The 26,663-nt window shown below is 44.1% G+C and overlaps 1 protein-coding gene across 1 annotated transcript in view; it reads right to left on the reverse strand.

The window, feature by feature from the left end:
* The window catches only part of ARHGEF25 (Rho guanine nucleotide exchange factor 25), a 62,758-nt gene extending 36,882 nt beyond the window's left edge, over positions 1-25,876 (reverse strand). The window contains exon 1 of the mRNA XM_044443319.1: positions 25,734-25,876. Within this exon, the coding sequence (XP_044299254.1) occupies positions 25,734-25,824 (91 nt within the window). The 5' untranslated portion in view covers positions 25,825-25,876. The remainder of the gene's footprint in view (positions 1-25,733) is intronic.
* Between the last annotated feature and the right edge of the window lie 787 nt (positions 25,877-26,663).

Raw genomic sequence — 26,663 nt, forward strand, 5'->3', positions numbered from 1 at the left:
TGGCTAGGGATTGGAGAATTGGGCATGCTCAAGTTCCCCAAGAGTCCAGAAGCTCCAGACTGAAGCTCAGGATGCCTTGTTCCTAGTCCCACTTGCAACCTGATTTCAACTATGGAATGATCTCCCCACTAAGACCTACCTGGTGCCAACACTGTCATCTTTTTGGCGTCAAGTTAAAACTGCCCTTTATTTCCTGGAATTCATTGGCACTTAATGGCATATGATGGATTATATTGGCAATGTTACAAGGTCTAGTTTTATTGGAATTGTTTTAGATATTTGAATGGTTTTAAATTTTTGCATGTCAGAATTTTAAAAGTTTTTTAAATGCTGGAATGTTTTAAAGTAGAGGTGTCCAACCCGCAGCCTGTGGGCTGCATGCAGCCCAGGATAGCTATGAATGCAGCCCAGCATAAAATTGTAAACTTACTTAAAACATTATGAGATTTTTAATGATTTTTTTTTGTAACTCGATTGCAGTTTTCAACTGTGAACTTTGTAGACAATGTCATGTCACAATGTCATGTCACATAAGACCAGCATTCAAAGTGAGTAGGGGGGTGAAAAAATTACACCATCCTTGATTCTTCCCTCTCACCTCTGAGTAAAATTACCTTCTCCACTTTGTAATATAGGGATGATCAACACAGTTAAAGGACCACGTTTCAAGGCAGGGGCTCTATTGTTCTTAGCTTGCCACTAGCACTGAGCAGTATCTCATAGCTCCTTCACCAGCTAATCTCACCTCCTTCAGAAGCCATTCACATTTTATACAGGGCTTCTAGACAAGACATTTATTGTGCTCCCCTGATTCCTCACCCACAGTAAGCTTTCCATCAGGGCATCTTCCATGCTTTCTGAGCATTTCTGCAACTTGTTTTAAGTCAATAATGAGCTTTTAAAGGACTAGCATGCCTTAAAATGCTATAAAATGGTCTTATATTTTTACAATTCCACTATACTGCAGTGTCACCTTATGGTTGTATATTGGAACATAAGCAAAGGCAGAGAAAGAAAAATCCAGAGGGTGGGGAGAAAGAGATCACCTTAATCCTGCAACAAATCCAGAAGCAAAAGCCTTGGTAAAATTCTGGGTTAAAAGCCTAATACCGAGAAGCTGTAAGACATTACCTTGTAGTCCCCATGTTTATTTTAACAGAGTCAGCTCAAAAAACAAGGTACTACACGTCAAATATAATGAAATCTAACAATATACAGGCTTGTGTGAAGCAAGCGCTGATGACTAAATTTATTTACTGGCATTTATTACATCCCTTCAAGGTGGACAGGGTAAGACAGATAGCTCTTCTCTTCCTCTTTTGGCCACCCTGTGATGTAGGTCACTCTGAAAGAGAACATGGGATGTGAAAAAGAAAAGAAAAGAAAAGAAAAGAAAAGAAAAGAAAAGAAAAGAAAAGAAGTCATGGCAGCTTCCTTTCCCTATACCATATAGGCTGGATGCACACTGCCTTATTTCTGACCTTGACCAACATGAGCAGTAGAAGTCGCTTTCACACCACCACTTAACCCTAGAAGAAGCGTTGGGTTGTGGGATGGTTTGGAAGCCACCCTGTCACACATCTGTCTCATCAGGGACAGACAAGAGAGCAGCCTGCACCTGACATGGCTAATTAGGGAAATGAGATGGTACACAAGCAGCACATACAGGACAAAGTAAAAGAGCGGCCATGGGCTCTTTTCCTTCCCCAGTCCTACCTGTGATGGTCCCATTCATACACAAATCATTAGATCGTGAAGTTCATCAAATGATGAGCATGGCTATGTGAACTAACCCAGATGTAAGAGTAATTCAAATAGGGTTCCTAATAATCTTCCCATCTAAATAGCTTTAATACTAGCTTTTACTGTACAATGCCTTGAAATCTGAATTTGCTGTGTGTGTGTCTGTGTGTGTGTGTGTGTGTGTGTGAGAGAGAGAGAGAGAGAGAGAGAGAGAGAGAGAGAGAGAGAGAGAGAGAGAGAGAGAGAGAGAGAGAGAATATGCGCAAATAAAAACAAAAATCAAACAGGGCCAAATTTGCCTAGCTTCAACATTAGGGGCATGAGATACACCTTCATCATCCCATTGTCTGTTTAGTTCTACAGGGCTACCCCAAGACACTGCTGCTTGAGGCAAAGGACAAGATAGAACTGAGGGAAGGGCAGCATGTACAGAAATGAACTTGGCTTCAACACTGATGATGGATGGGACAGCATCCTCCACTGCAGCTCAGGGCAGCAGACTAGCTTGTGAGCTCACAGGCCAGGCTGAGCAGCTTACAGATAGCTGTGTGCTCCAGCACCTCCATGTCGCATCCTGCCCCCAGCATCTGCTGCCTCTGAGGTGGCTGCCACATCCCACCTAGTCTTGGGCTTGGCCCTGAGTGCATGGATTCATGCATGCCAATGCAGACAAGTGGGCATATGCAGAAATATGTCACAAGTGAGCTTGCAAGTTTTAAGGACAGAAAAGGGCAGACCCATTCTCAGTAATGAGCACAGTACCAACAGCCTCGGCAGTGCCCAGCAGGAGGCAATAATGCAGTGCAGCGGCATGGCACCTGATCCCAAAATAACTGTGCCTGCGTCAGGAACCTGAGATGTGTCAAGCTAATGCCACAGGCACCTGACCCCACCTTGGAAACTGACATGGCAGTGTGAGGGGTGTTGCTATGGCAACCAGCCGGCACTACATGGCCTAGTTGGGACCCAGTGCTTAGAAATAACCAATTTTTACCCACAACGGATAGCAAACAGTCTCTATCACAGCTGCAGCTTTCTTTACCCATAAGCTTTGGCCTGCTCTTTTCTTAAACCTGTGGCAAACCTGTGTCTGGGTTATACTGCTTCGAACTGACGAGAGCTCATGTCAACTGAAGATGCTCTTCCATATTTAAAACCAAAACCAAACACATGCACGCACAATCCAATCATGAAAAATAGCATGGCATGGAGGGAAGCTAGAAACCCTTTTTCTGGCATCTTATGTAGTGAGAATTCTTCTATATGGAGTTGCTCCTGCCTGCAATATGAAATGGTAGCATCTAGAAGCAGGTTTCCCATGTCAGTAAGAGCTCAACCATACTTGATGTTGCTGTTTTTTCCTGTTTATATTAAAAATGGACAATTGCGAGTGCTAGTAGTGGACAACGTATGGCTCTTCAGATGTTCTAACCTACAGCTTCCATCCGCCCAAGCCAGTATGGCCAACAGTGAGGGATTATGGGAACTGTGCCCCTGCCTCAGGCGTTTTGGCCTACAAGTTGTTCACACTTGCCAATAAAGTTCAAAAAGAAGATCAAACATGAGACTCAAGCATGCAGGCAGCACAGAATGACATCTGGAAATAGTGTGAACAAACATTTTCTGGCCAGGCATTTTCTGGCCAACCATTTTTTCTGCAGCATTGTCTTTTAACTACTTCATTCCCCAAATCACTAAGCTCATGTCTCTCATTGGCGTACAGCACATGGAGCATTTCTAAAGAGGGGTCATACACTCTCAGTCAAAGAAAATCCCCCACATTTCAAGTATCTAAGTTCATATGAGTAATTTAAGTTCACAGACACAAATTGATCAGTTGGTAACTTGTAGAATCCAGTGCATATGAACAAGCTGTCACAAGATCTAACACCAGAGACATGATTCTCTCATCACCTCAACACATAAAGCTTCTCTCTAGGTCTGTGGTGGCCAGCCTATGGCATGTGTGCTGCAGTGGGCACGCAGAGCCCTCTCTGTCAGCACACGAGCCAAGTCGCCCCAGCATCACCCCAGCAGCCAAGCATCGGATATCGGCGCACACAGGGGCCATGTGCATGCTCAGAAAGGAATAGTGGTGCCAGGCGATGATGTCACAAGCCATGTCTCATTAGTTGCAACTCATCCGAGCTTTCGCATGGCCAGTCAGTGCACTGCCAAGGATGGATATAGATATAGATACATAGATATAGATTTGCTTGGACTGGCTGTGAGTTTTAATACATTTGTTTTTATTAACACAAGATTTTAGCTTTGAGTTTTCATATGAAAAATTGAAATTTAATATCTAAGATTTATCAAAGAGATGTTCTAATTAAGAGACTGAGATTATTTTAATGGCGTGCTGTCCCCCTGGCATATTTGAATCTGCAGCATCATATTCAGGTTTTATTGCAGTGTTGGCACTTTGTGATAAATAAGTGGGTTTTGGGTTGTAGTTTGGGCACTTGGTCTCTAAAAGGTTTGCCATCACTGCTGTAGGTGAAATCAATTCAGATATTTAGTGACATATGTGCACGTTTAAATCAGCTTAAGAGTTAGTGTAAGCTTTCTGTTTACTCTTAAGTCACCACAGTATTATTGCTAATATGAAAATCTGCTTTCATACTTCACTCTCAATGCACACTTGCATGGGCACACATATTTTGCCACTATAAAATAACTGTGTACAGGCCATACTATTAATGCTAGCACTATGACAATTACCTCATGTCTCTCACACAACATTAGCTACACCTCTGGCTTGCAAAACTTCAGAGATCCACTGAATGCAGCCCATGAGAAGCTCAATAAGCAGATGTCAGCCCAAACTACTTTGCTGCCCAGTGGAGAAAATGCTAATGGCAAAGCTCACTGTGGCAAAGATCAAATAAATAATTAATTAGATCATAAATGGTCAGCTGTTTTGGATGGAAACCTACCTTGTTTCCCATCCCCAGGATGGGGAATCTAAGGCCTGGAAGTCAAATTTAGCCATTTTGAAATCCTAATATTGTTCTTTGGGGCATCAGCAGACAGGTCTGGATCCAGGAATGTCCTGGAGGAAGCTGTCCCCCACCCCCACCACCCAGCATTTTTTTCCTGCTCCCCTACCTTTTTAGGCCCCCTTGAAATTTTAGGCAGCCTACAAGTCTGACCATGCCCTTTCCCCCTGGCTTCATCTCCTTTCTCCAAACATCGTTTGGTGGCTTTCAGGCTTTTGTGCAGTTTTCCCCCATTCTAAAAATACTGAAATACTTCTGATAAAGCTGAGTTACTTACTAAGAGAAGTAGATTACAATATGCTGGTGTTTTTGACATTTGGCCACGCCCCTTTGCCTTTAGTCCTGCCCACCACTGGAAAGCTGGCTTGGAAAGCTTCTTCAAAATGAGTTCAGCCCTTGGTCTGAAAGAGAGTTCCCACGCTTGCTCTATCTAACAATCATACCAGCTCTGTGAATAAATGTCCTGTTGTTGCAGCCTGCCTAGATCTTGGGGTGGGGGTATAACTGAAAAGCTGCCAAAATCCTGGCAGGTCACAATATGTGGCTGGTGGGTTGTGCTCGGCTCATCCACTCACAAATAGTTGTGTAATCCTGCTGAAATTACACCATCTTTCCAATCCATCCCTCCTTCCCGCTGATCAATTTACAGAGAGCTGTCGCTCCGCAGCTCCGCAGAAGAATCCTAAGAGCCAGGGTGCAGCAGAGAAGGGGTAATTGTCATGCTCACATGAGCTATGCTGCAAAGAAAGGTCCATATTACTCTGTACTCTAACCAAGCCATTCTCCCTTTGCTCCCTCCTCCTCTTCTACGGGCAACAGGCAACAGCCTAATATTGGCGGAGGAGGAATGTGCACGGCACGTTCCTTGGCAGGGCCTGTGTATCTCTGGCTGCGCCTTCCACCATCTGTTTTTCAGGAGTTCAGTGTGCGGGTAGGTGGAGCCAAGTGGGGGAAGGAGAGGCTCAAACTCAGGGGGAGAGGACTTCACATAGTTTTTCCCTCTCTCTGTTCATCATCAATTTATTTTTCAAGGTTTTCTAAAGGCAGCAGCTTGCAGACTGTATTACCAGCCAGCACGCAAAACCTCAGCACTCTATTTTCAGTCAATATGGGGGGGAAAAAGTGCACCCAGGGAGGGAGCTGAACTTAATGTAAGTCCATCGTTTACAATGGCAGGGCTCCAGCGACTATTTTTCAGTGTCAAGACTAATTCCTAGAACCTGTGAAACAAAAATAAAAGTGCAGAGAACCTTTACATCTATGAAGAAGATCTTCTCTCTTTCCTCTTTTTCCCTGCCCTGTGAAAAACCATGACCACAACTGGAATTGGGTAGTAGGGCTTTCTTATTCAGCAGGTGTGATTTCCAAGCAGGATTAAGTCCATGGCATCGGTTTTGTAGAATGGAATAATTTCAGGACCTGAATTGGTGTGAAAAGGTTGTGGGGTGAAAAATGTCAACGATAAAATAATGTTTTGGAACTTTGGCTGTTCTAAAGAAGGCAGCTCAGCAGTCATGGACGGTGGCCTGATAAGGATTCAAAAATCTTGCATGGTGCTGCCTGCTCAAGTCTGAAAAAACAAGGGACCAGGTTGTGAAGCTCTTGCAAGCCTGGGAGACCAGTAGACAATATAATTTGCCCTTAAATTGGTTAGGCTTTAAAGTGCCACAAGTTTCTGTGTTGCTTTTGCTGCTGGAAACTAACATGGTTGCCCCCCAGGGGAAAATTGTAATGTGTATTAATATACAAAAGTGCCTTCTAAAAATCCAAACTTTAAAAAATAGAACAAAACTTCCTGGTAAACTACAGAATATGGCTGATGAATCCTAAGTTGTACAAGTCTAATCACAAATATGTGCAGCAAAATACATGAATAGCATGAATAGAAGAGTTTGGTGTAGTGCAGCCTTCCTTTCCCTGGGGCCTTGCAGATGTGTTAGACTACAACTCCCATGCTGATGCTGGGAGTTGTAGTCCAACACATCTGCAGGGTGCAGTTTAAGCTAGCTCTGATTTCATTCATCAAGACATGTTGTTTCAGCATTACCAGCATATGTATGTGGGCTAATTTAGGCTATACTTGTGACCACTGGCCACAGCTGTAAGGTACAAGTACAAGCTGTACAACTTATATGGCAAGCGTTTAGGGTCATCATAGGGTGTAAAGGCACAGAAACCTTTTTGTTGTTGCTGTGGATGCTGCTTTCTTCTTTTTGCAGCTTATAGGGCTACCACATTTTATGGAGAGAAGCTCGTGTGTCTTTACAGCTGCACAAACAGCAGTCATTCTGGAATGAACTATTTCCTAACTTTGTACCTCCTCTGTGGTGGTAAATAGCCTGATCTGTAGGAGTTAAACACAGAGAAGCTTCTGCCTGTAACCAAATGTGGCAATATTGCAGGGATGGCCATGGAAAAAGTAGATTTTTAGGGGGAAAATATACCATCTTTCCACAGGATACTTCCTCTCCCTTCCCATTCTCAGTCATAAAGTACTACAGCTAACCAGGAGTAAAAAGTGATGGTGCTGGGTGGGTTGCATCCTCAAGCTCTGGACAAATATTAAGGCACATCCAATATATTCAATAGCACCACCATGTTCAGAAATAAGTAACTATTATGTAATATAAAGGACACCTGGCGACATGAGTATCCAGCCGGATTCCTGATTGCTCTTATAGTTATGAATAAGAGCCCCTAAAATGTGAGAGTATTACCATAAATCTCTTGACTTCAAAGTTTAAAATGTCAACCTCTTTTCATGATATTTGCTTTTGGAAAAGTACAAGTGTTTATAGTAGGCAAAGTCATATTTTCCATAATATCCCCCTCCCCACACAGCCCGCAAGCTAGCAATTTAATTTAGTACCCCCTGCTGCTTGAAAGTTCTCATACGTAAGCCCCATTGAAAAGAACACAAGCAGTGCGAGAGAATGCAGAAGAACCTTCAGGTGGATTGCACACTTACTTTCCAATTATTTTCTCTATCGGTTTGTGCCTCTCCCACATTATTCTTTATCCTCCTCCTTCCTACACACCTGCTTGAACTTGTGTGGTCTCTACAGTTTGATAATCAAAAACAAATCATGCAGATGGGTACCTTTCAAATTTCCCTGTTATACTGAAATCATGAAAGGAACAATTCGTCCTGAATGCTGAAGCAGCTCCCCTCCTTAGATTCAGTGCTACATCCGCCTTCCCCAACATGGCTGAACTAGGCTGGGAGTTGTACCCTAACTTAGCTGGATAGTATTAAGCTGGGGAAGCAGGTGGGTTTCTTCAACCTGAGACAACCCACATTGCAGCACAAGCATGAGGGCCCACAATGTGCCTGACAGATGATCAGTCACATTGTAGGACCCACCAAGATCCCTCCACACACACCCCCACACACACAGGCACGCAGAGTCCAAAAAGGCTTGCATTCGGGGGGTGGGGGGAGTAGAACATGCTATGGACACAGGTTTATAGGTTTCAGAGGGGTAACATGAGAGGGGGTGGTGGTGAGGGAAGCCACAGTCCTGGCTAACTTGCAAGTCACCAGTGGTGATTGCCATAGTAACCTGCAGGAGAAGCCCCTGATAGCTGCTCCCAAGTGCTGCTTGGGCTCTTGGGGGGGGGGGGGGGGGGTGTCTCTCAGTGCTGCTTGCCCAGCTGACAGTAGGGAAGAAGAGGTGGTTTAGGCTGACATAGAAACAGAGCGAGGCAGAAGGGGCCTCCTGGGCCATCTAGTCTGAATCCCAGCCCCAGCCAGCTCTGCTCATGACATGCCTACTTCCTTTTCCCCACTGCCACCAGCCCTGAATGACTGGCAGCAGGGGCAGAGAAACAGAAATTGGGTAGGGAAAGAGGGCTTTTGCTGTCAGGTTAGGGAGGGAATTTGTCTGATGATTCCCCCCTTTTCCTCTTGTTTCCCTTTAATTAAACATTAGAAAGTGATGTGTGCATCTAAGGACTAAAACTGATGGAAAGAACATTCACAATATGGGAATTAGGGACTGCTGTTGTGTGCTGGTTTTGCTGGGGTTCCTCTGCCTACATCATCTATGCAAGCACTCAATGGGAAATGTTCAATCACCAAGGTTGTAGCTCTGGACACACATGCCACACAGTCAAGATGTTTGGACTGCATTGTTAAACAGACCACATAACAAGCAAACAAAAATGCTTACAAACAGCCTGAATGCAAAGGATAGGCGAAGAGGAGACAGAGGTCAACACCTTCATCAGGTGGGATGAAGCACCCTACCTCAAGAAACAGAATACTGAAGAGGAACTTTCCCCAATCTGGTGCCCTCTAGATGTTTTCGACTTCAATTTCCTTCAGCCCCAGCAGCTGCAGCCAACGGTTAGCAATGCTGGGAGCTGCGGTCTAAAACATCTGATTGCAGAAGGCTGCTTTAGTGGTTTTCTGCCTCAGGCATTTGGGCCATCTCTGAAAAGATCATTAATCCACAGTGGTATTACCTGCACTAGTCAATGTATTTGCATTCCAGAAACTCCCATTCCTATCCACCTGACACCACAAAAATCCCACAGCACCATCGGCTGGGGCTACATTGGGATAAAGTGGTGATTCTTCATCCCCCACAGAATATGGCTAGAAAAGACACTTGATATTTACATCTTAGCAGGAAAAGGCAGCTCAGGTATAACAAGAGGTTTCGAAGTAATCAGGCAGTGCCAGCACCCTCCACCCATTAGGCTCTCATGCCATATTTGATGCAGCAGGGTAAATGCAGGGAGATACAAGATAAAGAAGCAGTAAGCTCCTCTTTCGCAGCCAGGCTTAGATGGATGGTAAGGCTGCATGCTATAGCCAGGATAGGAGGAGGATAACATGGGATTCTGAGTCTTAAACATCACTCCAGGGAAAGCACAGGAGATTAATTCAGGTTCACGCGCCAGCCAGAAAGTCCATGTCAGCAATATCCCCCATTACAAGTGTGTTTATTTTAATGAGGTTGAGGAAAAAATGTTGGGTTATTGCAGTGGGAGGAGCTGCCAGAACAGCCTGAGAGTTGTGCTCTAGTGAGACATATATATGATGTTCCTTTAAACAGAGCCAAACCACTGATCTATCCACCTAGCATAGCTCAGTAATGTCTGAGAAAACAGGGCTTCTCTAAGGCAGCAGACACCTTTTCTAGAACTGTTGCTGTTTGAAATCCCCTTAGCTCCAGATGCCAGTAGCAGAACTACTTACTATTCACCCTAGAAAGAGGATATCAGCAGATTTGCATGAGCTCTGCATACTCTTAATAAAGATTCACACATATAGCTGCAAATATAGAAAGCATGACTGTAATCTGAGTAGACTGTGACCTGCCTGTGCTTGCTCTGTTTGCTGTCCACGTGCTAAAATTGCCCATGGGGGTGTATATTTGCTTATGTATGTATACATAAAGTGTCAATATTTCTATATTGTACTGCGTTTCTGAAGCTAATCAAGGTGGCATACAAAAATGTCAGAAAATAAAAACCAAAAATCAAATAAAGACTAAGCACAACAGTAAAAACAAAACAAAACCATTTAAAAGGCCAAGTCAAAAGATGCATCTCAGTTCTCCAACCCCCTTGCTGAATGCAGAGTGGACCCACATTAACATCTCTCACTGCCATTGAATGATTCTTTACCTTTAAACCTAACTAAGGACCAATAGCCCTTCAAATGGAGAATTGCTCTCTGACAACCCTTCAAATGCAGCCTGAGCACAATCCTCTGTAAAGTAGGACACATGGTCACCCTTTGCCAGGAAGTTGATGGGACCTTCCACACGCAAGGATTTCCGTACTCTTACACTGAGCTATGGGTCCAGCCCCAAAGGGGGTGAACCAGTAATGGGGAAAGGAGGAGCACCTAGAAACTGCCATGATTCAGAGCCATCAGTGTAAGAGGAAAGAAGAAAAAGAAGCAGTCAGTAGGGCACAGTGATTAGACTGGGACTCAGGAGACCCAGGTTCTAGTCTCTACTCAGCCATGGAGCTCACTGGAAGACATTGGTCCAGTCACTGATTCTCAGCCCTACCTCACACGGTTGCTGTGAGGATAAAATAGGAAAGAAGGGTGGTCTGACTAGATGGCCAGGAGACCCCTTCTGAGCTCTGTTTCTATGTTTCTAGGTTAACACAGTTGTGATTTGGCAGAAGCCTAAAGAATCTGAAGAGGCAGCCTTCTCATGACAATCCTACATAGTGCTGTGAAAAGCATTTAAGTTTCTAAAGAAGGAAGCAAATTACTTTGATGACATATTAGTGACTAGGGAGTGTCAAAACCTAATATTGTCAAGTACATATTATTGGGCTGTGTGTGAGAGAGAAGCTGACAGAAACCTGAGTGCAAGAGAGAAATGAGGATCTCTGTTTGTGTTTCTGAAGACAAAGAGTGAGCTATCTCAATCCAACGTTAACATCGCAGATTGATTTATTTACTAAGAAAAGGTTAGAGAACATCTTGAAACAATTGCACTTATTTTACAAGTAAAGTTTTACTTTGTTTATTGTTAACTCAGAGTCATAATCAGCATCTCATCCTCAGGACCACATAGTCCAACAAAGGAGCCTTACAGCTTGGGCACAATCCTGTGTGAAAGGTTAAGTGAAAAGATTGGAATTAAAATTCCTGGTGGCAGTGGTAGATACCAAAAGAGTTAAAGACAGACCACATCCATACAAGGAAAGGAGTGTATTCATGACAGGAGGGTCATGATGTCATCTAAACAATCCATAAACAACCACTAGTAGGGAATCATGAGCATACAATAAATGCCATGTGTATTAAAACTATGTTGCAAACTTAGACTGGCTGTATAACACAGTTAAGTGTTATTGCTTTCCCCCAGAGAATCTTGGGAGTAGTAGTTTACTGATGCTACTGAGACTTTTAAAAATCCATAGTCCCACTCAGAGAAGGAGAAGGAATGACTTATTAAACCATTTTAATTAAGTCTGTAATGTAAACATGCCCTGTTGGAGTATCACTGTTTATCATCACATTTCCCATATGCTTTTTAGAAATCCAGGCTTGAGGGGTCCCCCCACCAACAGACCATTGCACAACTACAGCCCTGAACATCTCAATAAAAGTGACACAGTTTGCAGATAAGAAAAAGATTTGGGGGAAAGGAGACAACATGTTGAGTTTGGGCTATGAATTAAGCATATTTTTATGTTGAAGTAACTGGTTTCATTTCTGCTGAAATAAATCAGCAGACAAAATTCACTAGGTGTCCAGTTCAGTGAGTGAGGACAAGCCAGCAGCAGGGCTGGCATCACTGGGCACTTGCCGAGATCCATTCCCTGAGTGAAGGGGGCACTGCCATGCACTGGCGCCCCCTGTCCATGCTGCTAGTGCTTGCTTCCCTGCCCTATTCAAGTGAGCACGCAAATAGGAGGAGGAGGAGGAGGCTAGGCTGAGCTCCCCTTGTTCTCTTCTTCTGCAAACTGGAAGGAGGAAGAAATCAAGTGAATGGGCAATGATGAAAGGGGTGGAGAGGCCCTGTTCAGGGAAGAAGGTCCCACAAGCTTCTTGGCCAGGCCCTCCCCAAAACACCTGAAGCTGGCACTCCTTTAAAACAAAAACAAAAACTGCACCAATTACAGAGGGTGGGATGGATGAAAATGATGGGTGGAGAGGAGAATAATGTAACTTTTCTGCCCAGATTACTTGTGCAAAGACTTGTATGTAAAAACAAGTATAATCCAGCACACTGCAGGATGTAGTTTGGATTACACCTATATTTTATGTTTTTTTTCTATAGCAATTTATGTATACCCCAAAACACTTGCAACTCACAAATGAATTAAGAATTTCTCTATAGGTGAGACAGATATAACATTTTTAAAACCTTTTACCCCATTTAGTTCAAGCACACTTTTTAAAAATTCTCAGGTAGCATTCTTAAAGTTTCTGCAAACTTGCAACAGAAGCCATCTGTAGATGACAATACCTGAACAATACCTGTGTCATCACAAAATGCTTCCTATTCCCAACAGCTCGAATAGTTTTATATTAAAGACAAAAACCTTTCCAATATAAAACAGATACAGTATTGTTTTAAAATATTATACAGATATAATGTTTATGAATATACTGAAAGACAAAGTGAAAAATTATCTAAATGCATAAGCCTTCATGTTCTGCTTTTAAAAAGCAAAAAGAGCAGGACAACCTGAATCAGCATTTACTTTGTTGCTATGAAAGCCTATTATTTCAATTGCAAAGCCAGGAGGAAGCTGGAGCTTTCCCCACATTTGAAGAATTCACCACAGACATTTTGCATACCATTGGCTGGCTGTCTTCACCCTATATTCCAAGTTTCACAACCAGGTTATCAGCTGGCCCTTTATTAGAATGCCTCCTAATCAAAGAACTACATCTAGCAGACAATCCGCCCACAGATTGAGGAAGTCAGTATGTACTTGCTAAGCAAGGGTTTTTACATTCTTCTTAGCTTTGCCTTATCTGGAAGCAGAGTGTCATTTTAAATCTGCATACATTTAAATGAATTATCATTAGTGTATAATGAGCAGTAGCCCTTTCCTTTGCTCCTCGGAGAGGGATGGCAACTCAGCACAGAGAAGAAATTGCCTGAATCTGTAAAATCCTACAGGATGTTGGTCTTTGACTGGTGAATTGGGACCCGACTGACAAGAATGACAACAGTGATGCTGCAGCCATCAGCTACACAGACAGAGGGGGAGAGAGATGGAGACAGAAAAGGTGAAAAAGGGTGGCATGAGTTTGAAATAGAAAGCAGAATAGATCTAGACTGGGTAGGGTGGAGTTAAAAATTAAGAGTAACATTAAAAAAAAAAAAACCCATGCAAGGGTTAAATGAAAATCCTACATCTGGAAAGAAGAAAAGGCAATACCATAAAGCAGACCGAAGCAGAGCACTGGATGTAGAATAAAGTCACAGCTTCAAATTCCTGCTCAGTACCAGACCCAATAAGCCAGCTTTCTCCAGCCTGGTGCCCTCCTGATGTTTCAGATTACACTTCCAAGCATTTCTGATAATTGGTCATGCTGGTTCAGGCTGATGGGAACTGAAGTCTAAAACTGACAGAGGATGTAAGGCTGGGGAAAACAGTACTATGCAGCTTTTAGCAAAGATCTTGCTCCCTTTCTCTCTCTATCACTCTCTCTAATTCAGTCATTCCATCTGGGAATAATTCAGTTTTCCCAACTCACCTCACAAGTAAGTTGAGAGGACAACAGAGACGAAAACCATAAAATTCATTGCACATTGACAGTGCTCTGTAACCACTCAACAACATTAACAGCATGACACACAATTTAAGCTAGCTTTTTCCTATGACAGAAAAGACAAAACAGGATGGCAGTTCTAGTCTGGATGTATTGCCAAATTATTATTTACTGTTTACCAGATTAATACACCACTTTATATTCTAATATAGAGATTTCTGGACAGTGAACAATAGAAGATAGATCAAATGAAGCAATGCATTCAAAACAAAATCAGTAAAAAATCAGTATCAATAAAATTGTGGCTGGTTAGGTTAGGAAAGATTATGATTTAGCAACACATAATCTCCAGCTTCAGAGGCTCACAGTGTACCCCCTACCTTAATAAAGCATCATGAAATGCATACACTAAAGCTTTTTAAGGTAGAGCCTATAGACCAAACAAACCTGATTGCTCCCTCAAATCTCACCTGCATTGAATAGTGCCAAATCTCACCTGTGTTGAATAGTGAACTATGGGACAGAAACACCCCCCCACTCATTGGAACCTCACAGAACAGATATTCTGCCCACTCTAAAAATGCAGCTTTCAAAGCAGTACAGCCCTACACTACGATCAAGCAGGCTAGAGAGAGCAAGGAAGGAATGCATTTATTGAAGTAACCAACAGAGAACAAGAGCAGCGACTCATAACTGTATTCTGTTGATTACTTACTTGGATGGCCTTTAGTCACTGTATTATACTCACCATTCACCTTGTTAGGGGTGGGAAAGGGCTTGGCTGCCCCAGCCTCACCCTTTCACTGAAGTAGCTTTCTAAACTGAGATAGATTAAAATGCATAAGTAGGGACTGAGAGATAGACCAGACATGTGGGACTTGCAGCAAAATGTTGTGAGTGCTCTTGTTCAGGGTTCCAGCCAACCTACCATGCTACATTACAGGATATTCCAAAGCTTTCTTCTCCCACCAGGCTTTCCATCTCCTAGCAACCCAGCCTAGAGTCAGTCAGCATTCGGAGCCCACTGAACAGACACAGTCTTCATTGGGTTGTTCTCAATATTCCACCCCCATTTTAGGGATCCTCCCCTTGCAAAATTTTACAAGCCTTGTGTGGATAGCATCATTTTGGCACATAAGGATTCACACCCTGAGAAAGAATGTACTACTAATATATAACATTAATACAAACTATTACTTGATTCACATGAAATAACATGGTCCATGATTAGCTATAGTGGGTTGTCATGTTGTATGAATGGTGTGGGTTTTTTTCAGGGTGGAGCATTTTTCATGCAAAAGCCATGCTAAGAACCCCTAAGCTTATTGCAGGGTTGCTCTTGCCCTTAATGGCTTATTGTGTCATCTGAACCCAGCAGGGCAACCATATCATGACTTGTTGGGAATGGCTAGAGAGCTACTCAGCAAGAACAGCCAATCCCTCGCCTGTTTGCTAGCATTATCATGCCTGTGACTGCAGTTCCACTGATGCTGAAATAGCAATTTGGCAGGACTGTTGCTTGTTTCTTGGCTTTTTTATTTTTGGAGGTCTTTCACAACTGGGGAAGTGGGTGCTTATGACTATTTCATATATGGAATCTTTTCTGGTCAATTTCCTTGTCAGTTTCAGGTGCTAAAGAGAAGACAAGGCAAGACAGCATACTGGCTAATTTGCAAAAAGTGACCAGGGCTCAAATGCCTAGCATCAATTGAAAAGCATTGGTAAAACATGGGGTGGGGGGAAGCAGCAAAAGAAAATGCACCAAAACGGGGTGAAGGAAATATCTCCCACTTAGCAATATAATATTTTCAATTTGACATGACAGTTTCAGTACCTTCAACCTTTTCAATACTTCCCTAAGTCTCTTGGAATGTCTCCCCCACTTTTCAGAGGACTCATTGCTGTTGGGACTGTGGTTTCCTGACAGTGTTTTTTTCAAAAAGCTTGCTGAACCCTGTGCAAATGTAATGCTTGTGAAGTAAACAGAGGCAAAATTTGCACAAATTTTTAATGGCTGAAGAGCAAAGTTGGGTGGAATCTGCACACCTGCATAACTGCTCCATTAACTGCAGGTGTGCTAATTCCCCCTCCATTTACTTTCTGGGCATTAAATCTGTGTCTATTTGTTTGTGGTTTCGTCTACTAATCAGTAATTAGTGCTTTGAAAAGAAGGGAAAGAGACTTAATGTCTCTCACCTTTCTCAAGTAACTGGAGAGTCAGGGAAGTCTTGAAAAGGTGGAGGGGCCTCCCCCCCCCATATATATGACCCCTATTTGCCATTTCTGAGGTTCTGGGGGGAAAGCAAATGAAAAGGTGTAGTGGTTGGAGTGCGAAAGAAAACAAAACAGGCTCTGCCATGAAGGACAATGAGATATGGATTGAAAGACCCAAGTGGAAGGATAGGGAAAACAGACCAGAGTGAGCCCAGTCATCTGTTGGCCACACCATGGGTTGTTCACCGAACCAAATCATAGTGGTTTATTCAAAGGATGGCTTAGCATGGTGTGCTAACCTGCCCTACATTAATGTAATGTTGCTAAAGCTGGGGACAGACCATTTTTTGAAGATGGGATAACAAAAGATTGCCCTTCTTGCCCTTGGCATACATGCCATTTCTTTCGTCACATTATGATCTCAATCGCTTTAATTTTTAAAAGATCACAAAAGAAACCTATAAAGCTTGGGATGACAACAATGAGATGTATGTGCACACTATAGGCAATGATCAGACCACTTTCAAAATTCAGAGGAAAAAAAATCATCTGTATACAGCCTAAGAGAATAAGGGCTGATTCACACAATTGTTCAGTTTGCAGTCAGCTGCTATTGTTGTTATTGTTGTTATTGTGTTTGCAAGAATACAAGGAAATGGCTGGCATTTGCACTGTTTGCCCTGAGCAGAAGCTGCAGGGGCGGTTTCCATGCCTCTGTTCAACCCATTACCCAGGTTCACAGGACCATGGAGGGAAAATATATCACTGCAGCTTACTTTCCCTCCCCACACAATCTAGTTGATAGCTGCCTAATTAGCATAATTATGCTGATTAAGCAGTTCCTAACTGGCATTCATGGGAAGAAAATAAGTCACTTTGTGCAAAGCTGCCCCTTATCTACCAGTTGCGGATTCTGATCATGGCCAGAAAGCCTATTCACCAGACAGGAAGACAAAAGAAAGCCAGCAGCCATCCACAAACAGACTGGTTGTGTGAATCATCCCTTCAAGCTCTTTCCACAGCACTTATGGCTGATGTATTTCCTGCAATGAGGGCCCATCTGGGGAAGAAACAGAACAGCACTCTCATGAAGATTGCTACAGGTGACGAATGGATGTCCTTGTATTTTAAACATATGCACACAAGAGTATTAGCATGCTGGGAATACTCCACCAATATGGGAAAGTCAAGGCCTATTCCCTAGAGTGCATCCCAAACAGTTCTAAGAGACAGCAGGTATGCCCAATTTTCTCATGACTCCCTTCCTTCTTTATTCGCCACATCAGCAAGATCATGAATTGGGTAAATATTCCCTATATACATATGTGAAATGAATAGGGTTCAAGCACTTGCTTCATAGATGCTGGCAACAGGGTACAGACGCCTACCCAATAGGTCCATGAATGGGATACAGGCTTCTCCCTGAAAGGTGCTATGAACAGGCTCCCCATAAAGGGTTGCAGACTTCCCTTCAATTTGCTCCCCCTCAATCCACTGATTCAGGGGGAGGGTTCATAGGAGCAGGGTGGTCCTACAGAAAAGGCCAAGCCTCAAGAGAGATACTTATTCTAACATATGATTGTTGTCCATGCAGGAAAGAAAACAAGTGAATGGTACTTGCATTGTGAGTGAGAATCTTGGCCAATGCAGCTTTTGCATTAGCTTCACAAATCCCGAATTAAGCAAAAGGTGTTGTAAGGCTTGCAAGTAAGAGAAACATGCCCAGTGAGCAGGCTGCAGTTTAACAACCCCTTCAAAACTTCATGAGACTTGGTCTTCTAGGAATAAAAAAGTGCAACATGGATTCCGTGATTAGCAGAGAGGCAACAACCAATTACAGCCTGTAAGAGGGAGCTGACAGCCAGCACTGGTCCAAGATGAATCCCCGGGATTTGTTTTGCATTTTTAGGCCTTGCTCCTTAGAGTCACATCTGTTTTGCAGGCAGACTTCCCCACAATACATGTATACCTTTGCTATGTTCTGTAGCTGTTCCAGTCAGCAGATGCTGCAACAGCATCCACTTAGGGGAATGTTGAGCTCAGGGAAACATGAACCATCATCCCCACCATGGAGGTTATTGACTGGTTCATACTACCTTGGAGCTCATGACAGCTCATCTCTCAGATACACAATTATCCATGACCATGTGAAAAATAAACAGGGATAGTCACATGTAGGTCCCCTGTAAAGTGCTAAAGAAGTGTCTTCTTTACTGATTGCTCCCCTTCCTGAAACTGAATGGTAGCTTAACATGAATTTGGCTGCCAAAGCTTTACCAGCTACTGATCAGCAGCAGCATTTATACAGTGCTTTCTAATCTTCAGTAGCTTTCTTGCGATCTTGTCATCTGAGGAATGCAGAGATGAGGGCTACACACTCACAGGCATCATTCATTGAGTAGCAACATCAACCTCCACCATGAGGTTGTACCTCATGCCAGAGAATATAATGGCAAAGTGGTGATTAACTTGGCATCTTCCATTAGTCAGAGAAGGAACTGCTGATCCAATGTTTGCCTTAGTTTCCCTTTTCCCTCCCCATTCCTTTTTCCTTTTTTACTGCATACATTAGATTGTGAAACTATGGGCAGGGGCTGTCTTGTCTTTCAATATATATACAATGCTTTGAAAAATTAAGATACATTATGAATGCTTACTACCAACAACATCAAAAACAACTAATGATAAAGGGCTGAGTCTGAGGGAGAGAGGGTTTTGTAAACTCACCCAATTACTACACAGCAGAAGCAAGATTTGACTTATGGGCATTCTGGTTTCTAGATTAGTCTTCTATACCAATGGAAACCTCCCTCTCAGGGCTAATAATTGCTGGGGGCAGGATGGGGGCAGGCTGAGATTTTCATTAGGACTGCACCAGGAAAGAAGGCTTAAAAACTACTGTAGCCCCACCTGGTTAATTTCAGTTTATTGGGCTGGTATTAAGAACACAGAAGCCAGCCAGTGAAAAGAACAATAAGATGTTGGCAAACCTAAAGTAAGAATGTTATGGCTGCAAGAAGCAATGGGAGGTGCATTTGGTTTTAGATTTAATTGCACACCCCAGATTCAAAAGTTGATTCACAGGAATGAGAATGTCCTTCTCCAATCACACACACTACACATAGTGGACCATGCAGAGTAGATCACTGCTTTCTTTCTTGTTTGGATATTATCTCTCTAGATGATAAGTTATCTGGAGATGGATCAGCCTCAGGCACTGCCTGTATTTAAAATAGCTACAAGAATCTGCTTTAGTAAGGAACCTTGCAGTGTCTCTCTTCCCCCACTCCCAGTCTCTACAGCCACACATTAGACCTGCATTTCACTTTACTTTCAAGATGCACTTAAGGAACTAACTCATAGTAGTCTGAAAATTCACAGCTTTGCAACAGATGTAAGTGCCTAACACATCTGGCTGGTGAAAGCCAGACTAAGTGGATTGTGAGCTCATCCACAAGGCAGTTGCACCACAAAAATCAGAAAGGATACTGTGCCGACACATATTTTACTCACACAAGTTTAACAATGCTCCTTATATTTGGATCATCTCTAGATGCCTCTTCAGAAGCAAGTGTCTTTCCATTCCATCTGACAAAGAGTTCCATGTACTTTAAAAGCTTGCACTGTCCTCCAACTTGCCTGCAATGAAAGGCCTGATTTTCCCCCACACCCTTACAATTAATGTCACACAAGCATTCTGCTTGAGACAGCCACTGTCTGCAACACATCTAAGATCACAGTGCAAGGTAAATGGTGCCTTCTACCCCTGATAAGCTAATCAGACATGCCCTTGTCTACCGTCAGCAAGATGGTTCAAACTGTGAGTAGCAAATGGCTACCGCAAAACAGAGGGGCCATGAGCATTAATGCTTACATGTGTTGTTAATAAAGCCATTCACTTCCTAAATTATTTATTGTTTATTCACTGCTAGTGATTCCACTGAGACTGTTAAGCGCATCTTGTCCGGGACAGTGTTTGTACAGGCTTCTGGGGCCTGCCTCTCTCAGATCTCATCTCAACATGCAGGAAGATTACCCATTAGAGCACAGAAAGGAGACCAAACAAGGGCAGCCTAAAAGGGGACTCAGTCTACAGGCAATATGAGGGGCAGCAAACAACAGGGTGGCAGTTACATTCAGGGTTAGTTAATAGAGACAGTACAGTAGTAATTTGGAGTGTAAAGTGCCACCCAGCTGTGTCTAGTTACTGAGCGCCAAGTGGGCACCCCATTCCCAGCTGACAAGTATGTCCTGCTCAGCTCCTCTTTTCCTCACAGGCAAAACAGCCTGCCCACTGATACTGAAACAATTCATCTCTACTTCCCAGAGAGAACTGGATCCAGGGAGCCTTGGCACCCTCAGATCCCAAATCCTAGGACCTAATGCATTAAGCTCCACACAGGAGAGGCCCTGACTGAGAATTCACCTGCCCCACCCCTCACTGCTTAAACCACCATATTTCCCTCCTTCATTCCCTGTTTAGATTTGAGATAAGCTGCACAAACACACACACAATCCCAAGAATAGGATTTCTAAAATGAGAAATGCCAGAGCTCACACTGGCCTAAACGCTATATCCTGTCAAACCTGGAAACAGTTTCTTCTATTCCAGCACAGTCAGTTGATATCAAGTAATTTGGAGGAAAGATGCCCTGCCTTGGCTGAAGGATGCTGCTGTCTTAATGGGACTTCCTCCCTTCTGGGGCTCAAACCAGTTCCCAGAGCTGATGACACCTGGCTTGCACTGAGACACCCCCACAGACTCACAGAGTCCCCAAATACCCACCCAGCATGTAACATTCACAGCAGGAAGCGTTTCCATGGCTTGCCGGAGGCCAGCAAGCAGGGATATAGGGGCAGAGTATAGCAACGCTTCCCCCGCCACAATCTGGGAGCAGCTCCAGTTGAATCTAAACTGGGAGAGTTGTTGGTAACTGGAGCAGCCAGCTGTAGCATGGATGGTGAGTCATGGATGCCTGGGCTTTGGCCAGCATTTATTCTAGGGTCAGATTCTCAAGGAATATCCTGTGGAGCAGGCAAGAGGGGCTGGTCTTTCCCCTCCACTCACCCTGACCCTTCCCTAGTGCCTAGTTTTTTAAAATAAGAGGTCTAGGAGCTACATCCTTATGTGAGGAAAAGGCCCTGTATTGGCCCCTACCTTTTTCACATGAGATGCCTTGCTTGCTTCTTATACAACCCTTTACTATGATGAGGGAGTTGGGGAACATGGAAGCAACACATACATCAGCAATTCCAGCTGACTGTCAGAGCACCACCTTTGATCTCTGAACACAGGAAGGGAGAATTAATGCAAGCTGCTATTTCCACAAACACTGCCTTACCATAAGCATCTTCTTGTGCCCTCCTCAAGATGTGAGCAGAAGCCAAGCATCCGGCGCCTGCACTCTCTGTTCAAACTTCACTAGGATCACTGCCGTTATCACAGCTATTTGTACGCCTATTTGGGGGGCCTTGCAGGTCAAGCCAAAATGGAGCTCAGATTGGGGATTAAGCAAAGAGCCTCTGGGATCCATAATAAGCACAAGCCCTACAACTTCACAAGTAGCGTGGAAAGCAATAGTAGATCTGTGCATGAATAGGGACATATACACTAAATCTTAAAACAGGGATATGACCAAGAATCGCAGTGCAACCTACAAGATGTTAGCTTCCATATAACCTGAAATGCCTGATCCTGCCTAATCTTAGAAGCTAAGCAGGGCTGGACCTGGTTGAAATCTGGATGGGTGACTTAAATGTTGTGAACTGCCCTGGGAGCTTTGGCTACTAATGCTATAGAAATGCAATGTAATAATTAAAAATTGTAATCATATTAGGTGAACTACATAACAGCATGCCAAACATCCTCAAAAACCTGCTAGTATTCAATTATTTAACAGTGTCCACACTACCAAATTAAATTTATTTATTTATCTGAACCCTGTCTTTCCCCCAAGAAAACAGTGCCCAAAGCAGCAAACAATCATAAGATCAAGAGGTAAAGGATTATCTGTCCAAATAACTGAATATTCATGTATGCAGAGTTCCTTGAAGGAAAAATGCAGGATATTGATATGATATGATTAATATACTATAATATGCAACCAGTTTCAAACTTCCTAATTGTGATGGGGCCATTTGGTGCTGAGCATTGCAGTTCTTGAGCATTCCATTAGTGAAATCTGAGGACTATGAAAAAAGCACACAGAAACAACACCCTACAGGTCCAACCAATTCTTAACTGGCTCTTTAAATCATTACAAACAGGTTTGAAACCCACAAAAAAGTCCTTGATGCCAATTGTTGCCAAATTGTCCCCTAGATGGTTAATCAGTGAGTGGTTCCATCTTTGAATCAGCACTCAGGAAGAAAGGTACCCTACTCTGCAAACCCTGAGAGGCACTGGTATCCCCTCGGTGGCAAAGATGTCAACTTTGGTCCTCTCTGTTGTCCTATCATACTGCTAGTACAAGTTACACTACTGAGAAATGGGAGGCATCAACTTATTTTAGTGAAACAGCAAAGGAGAGGGCAGTTCCAGAACAGAGAGAGGAATACAATAAGAGGGAACAAAATGAACAAAGAACATAATGATCAACTACCATCATTAGTATGATCAAGGAACTCTAGAAACTCCCTTTAAGAAAAGGTTACAATGTTGGGAGCTTTTAAGCTTAGAAAAAGCAAATAAGGGGGGAAATGACAGAGATGTATACAATTATGCATGGTATGGAGAAAGTGGAAAGGGAGACATTTTGTTCCCGCTCTCCTAATGGTAGAACCAGAGCTTATCCTATGAAACTGCATAGCAGGAATCAGGACAGATAAAAGTAAGTACTTTGGTAGCTGACACATGAAATTCAGTACCACAAGATGTGAAAAACGATAATTTGGATGACTTTAAAAGATTAGACAAATGCATGAAGAATAACGCTATCCATGGCTAGTAATCACAGTGACCATGTATCATCTCCACCATTAAAGGCAGTGTGCCTCTGCATGCCAGTTGTTTAGGAACATGAGCAGCAGGGTGTGACATTGTGCTCACGTCCTGTCTGTGGCCTCCCCTCTGGGCTGTATGAACATGATTCTGCATTAGAGAAGTCTTTGCTTGGAACCAGCACCCCTCTTCCTATGATCTTATGTTACATTCTTACAGTCAGCCTGGACAAAATTAGTTGGGCACAAAAAGCACCAAAGAAACCCATAGGTACAATGGCAGAACAAGGAGAGTCAAGTATAAGATTAAAAGCCATGCATGCATTCCTTTAACTACCTTTGCATTCATATCTGGATAAGCACACCCATACAAATTGGCCCAGTGGTCTTCAAACTTTGTTCCAGAAAACACCAGTGGGGTCTTTCAGAAGCTTTTCACAAGATTCTCAATGGAACAATCAGGAATCTTGGATGAGCTTCCCTGAAAAGACAGCATGTCCACCTCTACCAAGCTTCCCCTGCAATGTGCAGCCACGGGGGAGTGTTGGACACATCTTAGGGCATCCTTTCGCCAACAGGGGCACCGAAGTCTTACATGCTTGACCAGTGCCCTGCATGGCCTGACCACTTCCTGAATGCCTGTCCCAGAATCCTCTGCAAGTTACTGCAGCTCCATGGCCAGACTACAAGGGTTCTTCAGGAGAGGAAAGTCAACATCAGAAGGATTTGCAGAAGGCAGAATCCCTGAAAAGCCACTGACAAAGGCAGCTGCCCACATGTAGTTGTTATTTACATACAGTGTGGTCAATGTACATACTGTTTTCTTGACACAACAACAAGAAAAACACAGGTCCCTGCCCTGAGGAGCTTGCAATCTACATTTTGCCAAGAGGGAGGAAGTTTAGATAACTGTGAGGCAATTATAGGTTAAACTAGCCTTTGTTTCAAACAGCTAGGTATAGACAATGGGTGCTTAATTCAAAGGCTTCACAAAAAAAGTGGATTTTAGGGACCAAAAAATGGAAAAAATGCACCCTGTGTAACTATTCTTGGGTGGAGTTCCAGAAGAAAGTAGCAGCAAGAAAAATGCATGAAGAGATGGCGCCTTCCACCCACATTCACAAGACCAGCGTTAACACCAAAGAGTACCAAGATGGGGCTCCTAGTTATGTACCATCCCCAGCCATACCTTCATGGTTCCTCAATGCATAATCCATTTATTCTTTCCACCATTACTATGAGTGGCTTTCTGTCCTGACCTAGCTGTGCGGGCTATGAAGTCTGGCTGAAAACAGGGGCAATGGTGAATGGCAGAGAAATCACCGCAAGGAACATTGCCAGCTTCTGAAGTATCTCTCCCCAGTGCTGCTCCACATCCTCCATACCAAGTGCTTTACACTTCTTGCTGTTGCTGTTTATAACTATGGGCACGCAGAGTGTGCTATACATTCTCACACCTGTGCACAGAGCGCGGTACACTAACACACACCTACATGCATTCCCAGCCTGCTAAGCAATCACTTACAGACATATGGAAGAAATGCAGTCACTCAAATAGTGAGACACAACCATACACACAAGCAGCCTCCCACACAGACAGTCTCCTCCCACGCTTGCTCACACACACAGCCTTCTTACTTAGCCAACCTCCCACAAACATCCTTCCCCTCACATGCCTAAACATTGCCTGAATGCAGAGATGAACACATGGCTCATATAGAGATGATGGAAGAGTTCTAATTTACATCTGCAGTCCTGAATACAGTGTTCCGACACAAGCACACGCACAATCACACTGAAAGAAGAACAGGCAGGCGATGCCCTCTTCTGCATGCATGCATATTCAGATATTTATAAAAAACACACATCATCATATGCAACAAGACCCACTGATCTCCTCAATACCATTCCCCTTTCCCCGCTACTCTTCCCCCTCCCATCCAGCAAGTAAGATCCTGGACCACCCCTTCTTGAAATGTGCTTTTTATTCTTGCCACAAACTTTTTCTAACCCTTCCCACAGCTCTTTCCCCTCCCCCAAGGGAGAAGCATCTCTAAGATAAATCTGTCCCCCCCCCCTCCACACACACAATTCTATCATGCCTGTCCTCGCCTGGAACCAATCCTTTTGCAAGCCAGAAGAAAAAGAAAAAAAGTGTCAGGCTCCTATAAGGATGAGAGAAATAACATTAACAAAAGCAGAGCTCATTTCAAAGGTCAACCATACCATGCATCAAGACATGCCACATCCATAAAAAGCCTGGCACAGGTGAAGAGCAAAGGGGCTGGACATGGGACACAATGTTCCTCAGTGCCAGCGACAGTACGAAGGACCCCACTGCAAGCGGTGGTGCACAAGGACAGGGATACTGGTGCCCGAGCAGCAGCAACAGCATCAGTGGCCAGGAAGGGACCCCAGGGCAGGTGATGCTGCTGAGCAGGGAAGACAGACAACGCCCATGCCATGCTGAGAGCCGGCAGATGCTCACTTCAAGTGACCAAGTAGTAGGTGGCAGGTAGGAGGGCAGTGTGTGTTGGCAGGTGAAGAGCAGAATCAGGGTTAGGGAGGGAAGGCTGGGGCGGTCTGGGGACAGGAGAAAGCGGTGCCCGTGCTGGAATACCACTCACCTCGTGCCCGGGAGGGGCAGCAGCTACACTTGGCCAGGACTTTACGGAACAAGTGGTGGCAGGCACAGCCTTGCTGGCTCCCACCCCTCATGGTGCCGCCCGGCCACGCTGGGCTCTGTCACCCGTGGCGCCAGCCATTGAGCAAAGGGAGGGATGGCACAGGCCGGTGCTGAAAGGGGCCTGCGGGAGGGGGGCTCCCGCCACCGCAGCCGTTTGCTTAGTGACAGAACAACAGGGCTGGGCTGGTGCTACCCGTGGGGAGGAGGAGCCTCTGCAGCTCTCCCCCGCTTCACTGCTTTCCCTCCCTCCCTCCTCCCTCCCTCTTCATCCATCTCCAGAGCTTCCTGGAGCCAGACGCCCCCCCTCCCTCCTGCTGAGCCATTGCAGCCAGCTCTGCAGCACTGGAGCCTGCAGTGGGCACCGGTGAGGGGGCAGGCCAATCTCCCTGTCCCCCCACCCCACCAGCAAGTGGAGGATACTAGTGAGTGCTGTGTGTGTGTGTATGCATGCACAGAAATAGAAAAGAAGTAGAAGAAACCAGTGGATGCAGGGGTCAGAAGCTGGGCGTAAGGATGCCTGAATGTTTTTTAAAAATACACATGCACATAGAAGGAACAGAAAGAGGAGAAGCTGTGTAGGTCTCTCTCTCTCTCTCTCTCTCTGTGTGTGTGTGTGTGTATGCGCGCATGCACGTGTGGGGGCATAAATTCAGAATGCATGAAGTTGGAGGAGCTCTGAGTATCAGCTGATAGACTGCCCAGGAATGTGTGGGCAACTCTGTGTGGGAGGTTGCTCGGCTCAAAGGCTCCATACGGAATACGTGTTATGGTCACCCCTGCCTACACAGTTACCGGTGCTCCAGAAATAAGGAGTGCGAGGAGAGCAGTCTAGGTCCTCTCCCACTGCCCTACTGCAAGGTTGGGGACAGTC

The sequence above is a fragment of the Varanus komodoensis genome, unplaced genomic scaffold (assembly GCF_004798865.1).
Source record: "Varanus komodoensis strain SLA01 unplaced genomic scaffold, ASM479886v1 scaffold41, whole genome shotgun sequence".
Lineage (NCBI taxonomy): Eukaryota > Metazoa > Chordata > Lepidosauria > Squamata > Varanidae > Varanus > Varanus komodoensis.